Here is a 15,354-nt window from a genome sequence, read left to right on the forward strand (position 1 = left end):
TACTGCAGAACCTAATATTTACAGAAATTAGTCATAAAGTCATTCAATCTAACATAGCATTAATGAAACAGCGCTACTCTTGTCTACAGGCTGTGGCTGGTATTGCAGCTCAGAAAAATGTCGAAATATATCCCAAAAACAAGAAAAGTGGTGTTAGCCTTTACACAGTACTACACTTCAGACAGTAATGTAGACAATAATCTAAGCTCCTGATCCTTTATCAAAACGTTTGTTATTTTTTGGTTTTAATGTCCCAACCTTGGATTTGTGCTTCCTGGTACGTTGTTTAGAAAACAAAACCTGGAGGTGGTTAGTGCTTGTTATTAGAGACTACTTCACCAACATGAACGAGGAATTCTCTACGTAAATTTTATCCACTAACAAAAGATATTTTTAAGGTCTAACATTGCCAAACAGGATACAACTGAGTAACAGGAATGATATTTGAAGTGATGGATCCAGAGCATAAAGAGTTACTACACTGAGCAGCTGTGTGAAATGCTGAGTCATTTGGAGAGTTGCATTACGTGACCATCGATGGGTCTGAAAAAGGACAATAATTAGTATATAAAGAAAAGAGTAAGACTGCATGAAATTCTGTAACCTGTTTTCACTCTCCTCAGGCTGGTTTTACTGTCCCGACCTTGGATTTGTGCTTTTATACTTTTATTTACTAATGACGGTACATCGCTTAGGAAGCGAAGTCTGCAAGCCGTCAGTGCGTTATAAGAGATTACTTCACCTACATGAACGGGGAATAATCTGCATGAATTTTATACCCCAACAAAAGATATTTTTAGGGTCTATCATCACCATACAGGATACAACTGAGCAGCAGGAGTGATAATTGAAGTGATGGATGCAGAGCATAAAAAGTTACTACACTGAGCAGTTGTGTGAAATACTGAGTCATTGGGAGAGTAGAATTATTGTGATCATTGATGGGTCTGGAAAAGGACAATAATTGATATACAAGGAGAAGAGTAAGACTGCATGAAATTCTGCAATCTCCTCACCCTGGGATTTGGCTGAATTTTTGTAGCCCTAGCCTAAGTCAAGGTCAATAGTGTTCCAGTGGGTCCAGGCTTGTGTTAGCAGGCCTGAACACGTCACTCTGTGGTATGCTTGTCCTTCAGCAGCCGTAATTTCCTTTCTCTAAGCTCCTGACAATGAAATAGTTAATAAAAGGACCATTAAGTATGTGCCAAATATACAGTGATAACTTGGAAATTAATACACTGTTAATTAGAAAACAATTCTTTGCCAATTATATCACATAGTGGGCAGTGTCTGTATTTTGCTATGTGAATATTATCACAGATTACATTTAGAGGAATATGGAAATAATAGAATTTGAGGTGGTAAAATTATTTAAAGGGAACAAGACACTGAGACAGAGAGACACCCCATAAAAGCTGACCTGATGGGAACAATTTATTATTGCCTTTGTTTTGTTAGTTTTTGGGTGTTTTTCTTCTGTTCTGACTTATTCTTTTCATTTGCACTTTTTTCAAAGTCTATATGTGTGTCACGGGTGACAGACAGTCATGTGGTTTCTGACCATAGAAGGTAATAGCATTTGGCAGAGCAGAATGCTTCCTGACTTTCTATTGTTCTTGCTGTCATTATTCATTAGTATAGGTAGCTTTCCAGCCGGGCTCATATCTCTCCCTTTTGGACCCAGCAGGAGCTTGACTTTCATCCAGCTGTTGATCATCACTATTCTCTTGATGATTAAACACTCCTTCCTCCCTGGGACTGGTGCTGGTGATATTTTTCAGTTCCTTTAAGCCGAGGTTGCAAGCAGGTGGCTTGTACTCCTCTGCGGTTTTGTTGCTGAAAACTCTGCTGAACTTCTACCTGAGTTATCTAATGATAAGTAATTCATGCTTTCCTCTCTTGTGTCTTCTATAGTTGTTTAGTGGGGTTCCCCATTTAGGGCCCGGCAGTAGGGATACCTAGGGTTAGGTATCCGGCTTGACGCATAGATGCGGAACCTATTTATGGTGGTGTGGGACCCCAGGGACCAGCAGTAGGTTTGGTCAGGGGTCACCATCTTCCCTTTCCCTGGACACAGTGTTTCCCTTCCCTTTTGCCGTGCGCTTGGTACTTAGCGTGACAGCGTGTTCGCCTATTTATTTTCTCATGTGAGGTTCGGTGGTTACAGATATTTTTGTCCGATTCATCATTCACAACTTTTTCAAAAGTTACAAAATATTGGTGCAAAACTTCTCCAGTTTTCATCCTAAAATGTTTTTATGCACAAATTAAATTTTGTGCCAGTCTTGCAACATTTTAGCAGAAGAACTCACTTTATGAGCTAATATGTTCCTCAACATCGAAAGTACAACAGCAAGGAGGTAAAGTTAAGGAGGTATAGAAATCACAGGATGGCTGGAGGTATGGAAATCACAAGATGGTTAGACATGTAAATGATCTGCAAATGATGAAAAATTGGTAATAATATTTTCAAAAGATCTCAATTTTTTCAGTATCTAGTATGAGTGCCAACAAATACAGCCTTGATTATCAATAAGGCTACTAATAATTGTCTGAGGAATGTTCTGCTGTGATAAATGCACTTGGGTAAGTCATCAAGATCCTCTGCTAGCAGCTACCATTGCAAATACCGACCAATAGAATATTCAGTATCTACTATGAGCGCCGACAATTACAGCCTTGGGTATTATCACTAAGGCTACTAATGATTGTCTGAGGAATGGTCTGCTGTGCTGAATGCACTTGAGCAAGTCATCAAGATCCTCTGCTGCCAGCTACCATTGCAACTATCAACCAATAGAATATTCAGTATCTAGTATTAGCGCCGACAATTACAGCCTTGGGTATTATCAATAAGGTTGTTAATGATGGTCTGAGGAATGCTCTGCTGTGCTGAATGCACTTGGTAAGTCATCAAGATCCTCTGCTGGCAGCTACCATTGCAACTATCGACTAATAGAATATTCAGTATCTAGTATGAGCGCCAACAATTACAGCCTTGGATGTTATCACTAAGGCTACTAATGATTGTCTGAGGAATGGTCTGCTGTGCTGAATGCACTTGAGCAAGTCATCAAGATCCTCTGCTGGCAGCTACCATTGCAACTATCGACTAATAGAATATTCAGTATCTAGTATGAGCGCCAACAATTACAGCCTTGGATGTTATCATTAAGGCTACTAATGATTGTCTGAGGAATGATCTGCTGTGCTGAATGCACTTGGATAAGTCATCAAGATCCTCTGCTGGCAGCTACCATTGCAAGTACGAACCAATAGAATATTTACTATCTAGTATGAGCGCCGACAATTACAGCTTTAATTATCAATAAGGTTATTATGATTGCCTGAGGAATGTTTTGCTGTGCTGAAGGCACTTGGGTAAGTCATCAAGATCCTCTGCTGGCAGCTACCATTGCAAATACCGACCAATAAAGGTCTCAGATGTGCTCAATGGGGACACGTCCGGAGACACTGTAGACCACGGTAGGACATTTAGACCATGAAGGCTACACACAGTTGAGGAGCATACAGCCTGACGCTGTAAAACGTCTCATGGGCCATTTTGGCGAAATGGTCGTACCGCAGGTTCTACCACCAAAGCAATGTAATACTGAGCTGTTATTGTACCTTGAATGAAGTCTATAGGGGTCCCGCTACCGTATTCCATGACTTTTCCTTCTTTGCGTTGCAATTTTAATGTCAAGGAGTCTCAAAAGAGTTTAAAGGCAAAAATAAGGTGAGCCATTGTGAAGAATTTTACACAAAAAACTCAATGTATGCAAAACAAAAATGAGTTAAAAATAAACAAAAACCTATAAAGGATGACTTGGGCCCATTGCCATTAAAAGCCTTATGGAACTATTAAAGCATTTTACATTGATGGAAGCTAAAGGAAATCAGATTTCACTGAGAGCATTAGTGGCGTACGGTGTTTGGCGTTGCACTTGCTGGGTGTCATGGTCCGACAAACAGCCTGTTATTCCTTAGTTGCACAGCCTGTCAAGGGCAGCGTATGGTTCTGGCTTCACTGCTCTCCATTACAGCAGGAGTTAATTCATGCTGGCTGGTGATCATCTGCTGCTGGGAGCTCAGGCTGCTGATTACCATTACCATGGATTCTGGGGTTGAGTGCCGAACATAGCTTCTGCTCCCTCGGTTCCTGTTGTCATCCAGTTCTATGGTGATCTACAAGTTGTGGTTCTGCATGCTGTGTGAGTTCTCCAGTTGTACATTTATTTCCTTCTCCTTTTGCGTTGCTCCCCAGTCCATATACTGTCCCTCCTTTGTGTCTGAGTGCAGTGCGCAAAAGTTCTCATTTACCCTTATCTGTGCCTATTTGTGGGGTTTTTGTTACTGGGTTTCGTCCCGTTCCCTGGGTGGGAGGGAAGTAGTATCAGGGCTTGGACAGGAGACAGGGTAACGCTGTGGGCTCTAACCTGGCTACCATCGAGCCTACCTTAGAGATAAAGGACAGCGCAGGGTCCCCAGGCTTAGGGTCCATCAGTACACCCCCATGAAAATTACCATTCAGCAAAGAAGTAAATATAAGGGAAGACTTGCATTAGCTTAAGTAGCCGAAATATCCAACGTACCATATAAAACATATGTTCCCAGTGGTTTCAGGAGGCCAATTCCTTTTCCAGTGTTTTCTCCACATAAGCAATCCAAGACAATATCTACTCCTTCAGGTGAGATTCTGAATGGTATAAACAAAAGTTCATGTTAATATCTGTTGATACCTGTAATCCAATGACATATACTATGCCATGTGTTTATATGTATACTGCAACAACTGTGTAAAAGACTTTTGTAATGTGAGGATCATATAGTAAGAGATATGCTCTGGTGTAATGTGCTCTGACAGGATACCACTGAGTAGCAGGAGGAATATTTGAAGTGATGGATGCAGTGCATAAAGAGTTATCACACTGAGCTGCTGAGTGAAATTTGCCACATTTTTATATGTATACTGCAACAACTGTGTAAAAGATTCGGTGATATGTGAATCATATTGTAGAAGATATGCTCTGATGTACCATGCTCAGACAGAATACCACTGAGTAGCAGGAGGAATATCTGAAGTGATGGATGCACTACATAAAGAGTTACCCCAATTAGCTGCTGAGTGAAATATGCCCCGTTTTTATATGTATACTGCAACAACTATGTAAAACGATTTGGTGATGTGTGAATCATATTGTAGGAGATATGCTCTGATGTAACATGCTCTGATAGAATACCACTGAGTAGCAGGAAGAATATCTGAAGTGATTAGTGTTGAGCGGACCCGAACTCTAAAAGTCCGGATCCGCGCGGTTTCAGCGTCCGATCCGGGTCCGAGGTTTTTTTTGTTTTTTTTCTCTTTCTCTCTCTCTCTCTCTCCCTCTCTCTCTCTCACTCTCCCCATTGATTTACATGGGTCCGGATTCCGGATCGGATCCGGACTTCTTTGACAACCCGCGACGGATCCGCCGGACCCGGATTATTGACAATCCGCTCAACTCTAGAAGTGATACATGAAACATAAAGAGTTACCACACTGAGCTGCTGTGTGAAATGCTGAGCCATTAGGAGAGTGGAATTATGGTTATTCATTTATGAGGCTGCCCAATGAATGTGTACAGAAAGAGAGTTCTTGGAACAGCCACAGATTTGTGAAATAAAGTGCTAGGAGCTATTAGATCAGAGTTTTGGACAAGCTATTAGGAAACACGGGAAAAGAAAACCTTATTACATGGACTCTTGCTTGACCTACCACCTAACCCAGTTTTTCCAAGATGGTAAATTACTTCATAATTATAGGATAAGGGATTACTTACCACTAGTTGGGATGTCCAGTGATCATAAAAATGGGTCTCAGAGCCCTGCCTGAATAAAATGGAGGTTGACCACTCCATTCACAGTCTATGGGAGAGCCAGAAAAGCTGAACACGGTACTCCACTACCCCCAACACTCCCATACAGAATTAATAGAGCTAGGTATGAAGGTGGTTTTCATTCTGCACCATTTTTTATAGAGATTCCCAGTATTCACTACATTTTTTTATTTCCTTATGACCAGGAAAATAAATTCCGGAAATAAATAATGTTATTCCTATATTTTGCTTTGAAAATTTGCAAAGCCTATTTGTGTAAACTGAGAGCAAGAAAATTTCCCAAGAGTACGGAAACTAGGCCTTACGAGGCCGGCATCCCCCCCCGCTCTCTAGAATGATTGACATCTTCTTCAGAAAAAGTAAATAACAGGAATCTGACATGGGAGTTTGCTCATGAAATTCAACGATAGAAGTGAAGTCTTTCATTATCTTTTGGCAAACTCCCACATGAGACGTCTTATCGTATTATTAATTACCCACTGCTTATATAGAGCTGACACCAGATCCGCAGATCACATCAATCCCCATCCTCCATAGAGGGGAACAGTCTTATTTCCCTATAGTACGAGGATCTATCAGTATTTGGGAGGACAACACAGCCCATACAAACCCCACACATGTCACCCGATCAGTGGGATCAAAGACCCAGGGGTGTAATTATAGTGAGAACAGGGGTTGCAGTTGCACCAAGGTCTTGGTACCTAAGGGTTCCAAAAAAATCCATTTCACCCATTAGTAAAGAACTGGGATAGTAATGGGCCCTGTTGGAGATTTTTCCACATCCCTCATGTTACATCACTACTAGGACCCAATAGTTGGAGAATACCATTGCTAATCACTGAGTCACTGTGTTTGCTTCACATCCTCACATTGGCCACGCTATCAAATAACCAACTCAGGATGGCAATTTGCCTTAGACTGGCCAACTCTCCCTGAAAAGTAGGAGATCTTCGAATTACTGAAGGAGACGCTGACTTTGCAAGACTTCTTCGGTGCCCAAATGCACACTCATGGAGTCGAAGATCCATGGAGGAGGTATAACTGAGGAAAAAGGGCATGCTGATGTGGAAACATTTCCAGTCTTGTTCCTTTAGGGTTATCTTTCAAAAAAGCTGGTTAATCATTTCAATTGGTAATGTAGCTAGTAGACTTGGTCGTCTTGGACCACTTTTGACTGTATCCGGCAGGAGGCCATGAGCTCCATGTCTTACCACTCTCTGTTCTGTAGGCCACATGTTGCTTTCGGTCTGAAACGTATGGAACAGGGGGATGCACAGGATGTCAGCTCGCAATGCTTGCACTAAAGGCGGCGTTACACGCACCGATATATCGTGCGATCACATGAGTGATCGCACCCGCCCCCGTTGTTTGTGCATCACGGGCAATTCGTTGCCCGTGGCGCACAATGTCAGTAACCCCCGTCACACGTACTTACCTCCCTCACGACGTCGCTGTGGGCGGCGAACATCCTCTTCATGAAGGGGGAGGGACGTTCGGTGTCACAGCGGCGTCACTAAGCGGCCGCCCAATAGAAGCGGAGGGGCGGAGATGAGCGGGACATAACATCCTGCCCACCTCCTTCCTTCCTCATTGCCGGCGGGACGCAGGTAAGCTGTGTTCGTCGTTCCCGGGGTGTCACACAGAGCGATGTGTGCTGCCTCAGGAACGACGAACAACCGGCGCGGAGAAGGAGGAACGACATTATGAAAATGAATGACGTGTCAACGAGCAACGATAAGTTGAGTATTTTGCTCGCTAACAGTCATTCGGAGGTGTCACACGCTACGACATCTCTAACGATGCCGGATGTGCGTCACGAATTCCGTGACCCTGACGACATATCGTTAGATATATCGTAGTGTGTGACGGGGCCTTTAGACACTGTGGTAGTGGACCTTACTCGTTGCGAGCACTTGGGGCTTTATTAATGGGAGACTCGGGGAGCATTACTATGCGAGGGGCACTTGGGACAATATTTGTTGACTGCATAGTTAAGAGTTATTAACTTTCATAGGGGCACACAGGGGGCATTACTACTCTTTGCGAGCACTTGGTGCATTATTAATGGGACAATTGGGAGGCATTACTTTGTGGGGGCATTTGGGACAATAGTAATCGTTGAGTGCACATTTAAGAGTTATTAACTTTCATAGGGGCACACAGGGGCCAATATAACTTTCTGTAGGACACTGAAGGGGCACTCTTACTTTTTACGAGCACTCGGGGCTTTATTAATGGGACACTCAGGTGGCATTATTACGTAGGGACAAATGGGACAATATTATTAGTTGACTGTGTATTTAAGAGTTACTAACTTTTATAGGGGCACACAGGGGGAAATATTACTTTCTGTGGGGCTCTGAAATGGCATTCTTCCTCTTTGCGAGCACTTGGGGCTTTATTAAGGGGACACTCGGGCGGCATTACTATGTGGGGGGCACTTGGGACAATATTTGTTGACTACGCATTTAAGAGATATTAACCTTCATACGGGGCACACAGGGGGCATTATTACTTTCAGCGGGGCACTGAAGGGGCATTCTTTCTCTTTGAGAGCACTTGGGGTTTATTAATGGGACACTCGGGCGGCATTACTATGTGGGGGGCACTTGGGACAATATTTGTTGACTACGCATTTAAGAGATATTAACCTTCATACGGGGCACACAGGGGGCATTATTACTTTCAGCGGGGCACTGAAGGGGCATTCTTTCTCTTTGAGAGCACTTGGGGTTTATTAATGGGACACTCGGGCGGCATTACTATGTGGGGGGCACTTGAGAAAATATTATTTGTTGGCTACGCATTTAAGAGTTATTAAATTTCTGTGGGGCACACAGGGGTATTATTACTTTCTGTGGGGCACATAGGGGCATTATTACTTTCTGTCGGGCACTGAAGGGGCATTCTTACTCTTTACGAGCAGTTATTAACTTTCATAGGGGCACTATTACTTTTTACGGGGCAAAAATACAACACTACTAGTTTCTAGGGCGCACATGTTCTGTGTGTGATTCCTTCAAGAGGACATCCAGGTCAAAGATAATACTGCGTTGCTATTTTCTATGGGGCAATTTTAGCATCTAAAGGGGGCACAGTTACCGTATTACTATGTGGGGCGGTAAGAGGAGCACAACACAACAGTAATAGGGGCAAATAGGACAGCAACAGGCAAAGAATTGGGGTACCAACAGAATGGGGAACTTGTGTAGCTTGGAAGTGGGTGAGCATGGTGCCGAAATTGTAATAACTGAAACGCGTCAGTGTTGCAAATTCTACAGATGAGTCGTAAATGGAAAAAGTCATCATGGCGGTCTGGGCCAGACTGTGATTTTGATTTACAGATAGGAACCTGAAAGATACCTTCTGTTTGAGCCAAAAAATAAGACAGTCCCTTTAAAAAGTGCCCATTTGGGACTGCCCTGTGGTGTTGGCGCAGACCTCACAACTGGAATGAGCACAATGTGATCGGCTTAGGATTCTCATGGAAACAATAACTTACTTTTTGACTTCTTGTACGTAATCTGCATTCCTGTCGAAGAGGTGATTTAGAGAGTTTTTAATAGCCTCGTGCTTGAAGGCAGAGGCAGTGCCGAACACCGTGACGTTGGGAACAGTTGAGCAAAGTTGAGCCACCGCTTGTCCCTGAAAATATCACATAAGGCACTGGATTAGGGAATTTTCTTGTATACACCCAAAACCGACAGTGTTGACCAGTTTTTTTTGGGTCACTCCAACAAAAAGTACAGCTTAGGCCCATATAACGTCCAGCGGTGCCACCGAAACACAACCACATTGCTCAAATAGTAAGCTCGGCAGCACAAAATACTTCTCTAAGGCACCAATGCAGAGTAAAATACCCCCAGTGGGGCAAATACCCCATGTTAGCACAAATTACCCTCCAACAGTATCACATTGAGTGCCATATTAGCCAAGAAATGTCAGCCATATTGGCCCCAAAAAATGCTTTAGGGTTGGTGAACACGTTAAGTATTAAATTTCGGCATCTCTTGGCAGAAAAAAAATGCAACGTAAAGTACACACGTTTTTGAAACCCTTAAGGTTTTGTGGCAAATCTGCGCAGAAAAAAAGTGGCAAAAATTCGACAAAAACACATAGTGTGCACACAGCCTTAAATTATGTTTACAACGTAACTATTATGTGATAGCATTTTTTATTTGCTCTAGAAGCTGCTATGTTCTACTGTCCGTTGGGGTCGTGGTCTCGAGACTCCCACCGATCGGACAAAACACTGCTCTGAAATCCACGGCTCCTGAATGAGCAGCGCACATAGGGCGATGCATCAACTTAATATTAAAGAGGTTGGCCACTACTTTATGATGGCCTATCCTTAGGATAGGTCATCAATGTCTGATCAGTAGGGGTGTGACACCCCGCATCCTCACAAAGCTGTTCTCTGTGTCATTGGCGGCCAGAACTGCTCAGTTTCGGAGCTGCATACCAGTACAGAATAGAGGCCAAGACTGGGAACTGCACCTCTGCCTATTGATTTGAAGAATGGGCGGATATGCAGTAACCAGCTGTAGCTACTATACAGTAGACAGAGTTATGCTGGTGCCGACACCGAGAACAACTGATTGACAGGGTCACCGGGTCTCGCACCCTCACCGATCAGACATTGAGGATCTATTTTGATGATAGGGCATCCATGTTAAAGTAGTGTGCAACCTATTTAAAGAGGACCACCCACCAGGATTTTCCTATATAAACTAAAGCCAGTGCTACACTGGAGCTATCATGCAGATTCTATACATACCTTTAGTTGTGAGATCGGATGTATAGTTTCTGAAATATAGGCAAGTAAAGTAGGTGAAATGCACTGTTATTTGATTGATAGGTGCTGAAGAATATCTAAAAGGTGGGTCAGGTTTTGCTACTTATTCCCGCCCCTGTCCTTCTTCCCCCTGTCCTTTCCTCTCTCCTTCTTCCCCCTGTCATAACAGAAACAGTGGAACGAAGGACAGGCAGGCAGACAGGGGCGGGAATATCTAGCAAAACCCTGCCCACCTATTAGATATTTTGCAGCATCTATCAATCAAATAACAGTGCATTTCACAAACTTTACTTGCCTATATTTCAGAAACTATACATCCAATCTCACAATGAAAGGTATGTATAGAATTCGCATGAAAGCACCAGTATAGCACTGGCTTTAGTTTATATAGGAAAATCTTGGTGGCTGGTCCCCTTTAAGTGTATGGGTGCGTACAGCCCTCTCGTCACAGAGCAGCGTACGGACCAATAGACTTTTTATTGATTTCTTACACTTCTTTGTGCGTGCGGCTAACCCAGTAGCTGAGCACTTTATAGCAGTGTTTTGACAGTTCAGAGGGAGTCCCAGAACTTGGACTTCCCCCGATAAGCGGCACATTCCACATAGCAGGGCCTATGACATAGAAAAAATTGTATTAAATGGTAATAACGTTTTAAAATAAGTGCCTAATTAATTTCAAAGGGAAAACATTTGTCACTCTAGCGCATGTTTTTCCCCTCACTGAAAAATAGGAAGAGCTCAACAAGTAAAAAATGTGCAAAGAACAAACATAATGCTTTTGGGTCCCACGTGCACTACAGGCATATTTTCGCATTGACATGAATTGGGAGCTATTATAAGGGTATTTTATGCTTATTTTTCTAGTTTCTTGATAAAAAACAAAATGATTTTCCTGCCTGTTAAATCTGTAATACAAATGTTCATACCCCTTAGGTCTCAAGCACACAGAGAGTACATGATGGCACACAGATACAGACTTGTATCCACTTTATGTGTCGCCATATGGTGCATGTGTACGGCCCAGGAGGGAATATTTAATGGAAAAACCTCTATGAACCTTTGGATAAAATCGAATGGACAGCATGGGCAACACTTCCATAGGTGCCATATGGATATGTAAACCTGGATACTATGATCTCCAAACAAATAGGTTATTTTACACTTGTAAAACCCATAAATGAATATATAAAAGTAACGTTCAATGATTTCTGGCCACCAATGAAATATGGTTTTCACTTCTCCTTGTTTAAAAAGCCCAATAATCCCCGACCTGCTGAATCCACATTATCACCCACAAGAAATAACCTCGTAAATCTTATTACGTGTTTGATGGAATGAGAAGAATGAGGATATTAAGATCAGACGTTTCCCTCAGACTCGGCTCATGGTAATTGTATTTTTACAGTGATATTTAATGGTTTTCTTTCCTTCCGAATGTAGAACAAGGACCGAGCTGTAGTCAACGGGAGTCATTTATGATGATTGCTTTGTTATTGCGTGCTTTATACTGGCATGGTAAATGAAGATTAGAGCTGTTTGATTTACAATATTGAAGCAGTATTCCTACCTAGGGCTGAGTTTACACAAGGCGGTATAAGAACCGCTTGTTTTGCCATCCCCTTCTGTGATTTCACAAGTGAAAGGTAGGAAAAATTTCCTTAGCAAACTGTAGCTTGTGAGAAGCGCAGCCACGGCATAATCATCCATGTTAAGCATTGGTCTCGGCTCCAGGGCCGGGCTCTGCTCCCTTCCCATGTGGCCACCAGCCAATCCTGTGCTTCACAAGTTGCCCGGTGAATCCCAGTAACACCATCACTAAAGACTGTTTTAAGGCCTACTCAGAAATGAGTGTCTCAGTATTAAATGGTTTTGTGATCAGTTTTCTTGTGCTTTGGCATTTGCCCCTTGTTTTCTCAGCTGCAATTATCTGTGCAAACTCCTTTTTTTCCCCTGCAATCTGCTTCCTGACTCAAACCTCCAATTATCCCTTTGTTTGCCAAAGGAGGAAATGGAAATATTTCCATTTTGAAGTTTTCTCAGCTGCAATCATCTCTGCAAACTCCTTTTTTCTCTACAGCCTGCTTCCTGACTGGAACCTGCAACTATCCCTTGGTTTGCCGTAGGAGGAAATGGAAATATTTCCATTTTGGAGTTTGCCCCTTAGTTTTCTCAGCTGCAATCATATCTGCAAACTCCTTTTTTTCCTCTACAATCTGCTTCCTGAGTCAAAACCTGCAACTATCCCTTTGTTTGCCATAGGAGGAAATGGATTTTTTTCCATTTTTGAGTTTGCCCCTTAGTTTTCTCAGCTGCAATCATCTGTGCAAACTCCTTTTATCTCTACAATCTGCTTCCTAAGTCAAATCTGCAACTATTCTTTATTTGCCGTAGGAGAAAATGGAAATATTTCCATTTTTCAGTTTGCCCCCTAGTTTTCTCAGCTGCAATCATCTTTGCAAACTACTCTTTTTTCTCTACAATCTGCTTCCTGACTCAAACCTGCAACTATCCCTTTCTTTGCCGTAGGAGGAAATGGAAATATTTCCATTTTGGAGTTTTGCTCTCAGGCGGGCTTTTTACGCTGTGACATTGCTAGCAATTGCTAGGCCTTGCTATTAGAGGTTCTGTCCCTACGTAGCGCACAGCAGGGGTACGGCTTGGCAGCCCGCCTGATCTAATAGTATGGGCGTCACCTAATAGGCTGCGGGTTTGTGACTGTGCGTCTGTTAGTGTGAACAGTGCTCTATGCAAGCCACTAGTGTGCAGTTTTACCATCCAGCCATCACCTCTTCCATATTTGGAAGTGAGTCTGAATGGCTCTACCTGCACCTGTGTTGCCTCCACCTAGTGGGGGTTTAGCTGTATCCTGCTGGAGTAGTAGTAGTAGTAGTCTTTTGGCCTGAGCAATATACAGCTGCAATTCCATCTTGCTGTAAGTAATGACATCACTAGCAATTGCTAGCGATGTCGAGCGTGATAGCACCCGCCTCCGTCGCACATGCGATATGTGGTGCTTGCTGCCGTAGCGAACATTATCGCTACGGCAGCTTCACACACACATACCTGGTCGGCGACGTCGCTGTGACCGCCGAACATTCCCTCCTTCAAAGGGGAGGTGCGTTCAGCATCACAGCGACGTCACTAAGCGGCCGACCAATAGGAGCGGAGGGGCGGAGATGAGCGGGACATAACATCCACCTTCTTCCTTCTGCATTGCTAGCGGGACGCAGGTAAGGAGATGTTTGTCGTTCCTGCGGCTTCACACACAGCGATGTGTGCTGCTGCAGGAACGAGGAACAACATCGTACCGGCAGCAGCAGCGATATTATGAAAAGGAGCGACGTGTCAGCGATCAACAATTTTTGACGTTTTTGCGAACGGTGATCGTCGCTCCTAGGGTTTACACGCTGCGATGTCGGTAACGGCGCCGGAATTGCGTCACTAACGAACTGACCCTGACTATATATCGTTACCGATGTCGCAACGTGTAAAGCCCACCTTAGTTTTCTCAGCTGTAATCATCTCTGCAAAGTCCTCTTTCTCTACAATCTGCAACTATCCCTTGATTTTGGAGAAAATGGAAATATTTAGATTTTCTCGTTTCATCCCTTGTGTGTGTGAAGCCCCACAGGTGTAGTGTCGGTGCATTACCTTCAGGGACTCCACTCGGCTGGATCTCGTCACAGGTAGGGAATCTTCTATTTGTCGTGACGCCACTCTCAGTATTGCGGTCAGTGGGGACCGCCACTGCAGGTTGAGGGACGCCTGGGGCTGATGGTGAGTGCAGTTAGTTGGAATAGCCTCCTGAGAGTGAGGCAAGCCCCAGGGCCCTGTGTAGGTGCGTAGTACCACAAGGCGCAGAATAACTCCACACACGCAGGATGTCTTTCAGGGGTTTTACTCACTTCAGGTGGCAGGGTGAGTAACCCGGGCGTAGCTGGGATGAACCAGGCGGGAACCAGGTATCCTTCAGGCTGACTTCTGATGGTGACTACCGACTCGCCTTCCTTAGCCCTTAGTGGTTTGGGGTAACCCCGACTTTTAGTCCCTATGGGGGTCACCCAGGGAAGTTGCTGAAGCCTCTCTCCCCTTCGTTTGCCGTTTGCTTGTTGCCTGGGCCAGATCACTCCAGCTGCTTGCCTCCTGTGAACTATGGGCCCTAACTGTGGCTACGTGGCTGCGGCTTTTGTGGTGTTGTGGTGTGGGCTTTGAGGGCCCCACACCGGCAGGTTTAGCAGGGAAAGGTGGATCTATCCCCGCTCCGGGATCTGCCGCCCGTTTGGGCCTGGTTCTCCCTAGCAGTCTCCTTACTTCCCACTCTGTGCTCTCTCTCTAGCTGGAGATGGGTTTCGGGTAGCACTCCTAGGTGACCGTTCTCCCCCGTCGGTAGCCACTGCGCGGACGCTGTCAGACTACAGCAGCCCAGGGGAAGGGGTCAGCTCTCCTCGGAGCTCCCTGGACTCTGCTCTGAACCGGCTCACATCTGGGACCTTCACTGCTGCTCCTGTCAGAGCTTCACTTTCCTGCTCCTCACTCCTCCACACTCTGCTGCAGACTGTTTACTCCTCCTTCTCTTTTCCCTTTTGTGCCTGCCTACGCCACCTAGCAACCAGACTCTCTTACCACACCCCTTGAGAGGAGATGGAGGCTTTTGGCCCCCTCCACTATTCCAGTGGAGGT

At 44.2% G+C, this 15,354-nt stretch overlaps 1 protein-coding gene across 1 annotated transcript in view; it reads right to left on the reverse strand.

Annotated features, from left to right (window-relative positions):
• The window catches only part of VAT1L (vesicle amine transport 1 like), a 103,304-nt gene that overhangs the window by 23,257 nt on the left and 64,693 nt on the right, over positions 1-15,354 (reverse strand). The window contains exons 4-5 of the mRNA XM_075325856.1: positions 9,382-9,524; positions 4,596-4,699 (exon numbers count right to left, since the gene is read on the reverse strand). Coding sequence (XP_075181971.1) covers positions 4,596-4,699; positions 9,382-9,524 — 247 coding nt within the window. The remainder of the gene's footprint in view (positions 1-4,595; positions 4,700-9,381; positions 9,525-15,354) is intronic.

This window comes from Anomaloglossus baeobatrachus, chromosome 10 (genome assembly GCF_048569485.1).
Source record: "Anomaloglossus baeobatrachus isolate aAnoBae1 chromosome 10, aAnoBae1.hap1, whole genome shotgun sequence".
Lineage (NCBI taxonomy): Eukaryota > Metazoa > Chordata > Amphibia > Anura > Aromobatidae > Anomaloglossus > Anomaloglossus baeobatrachus.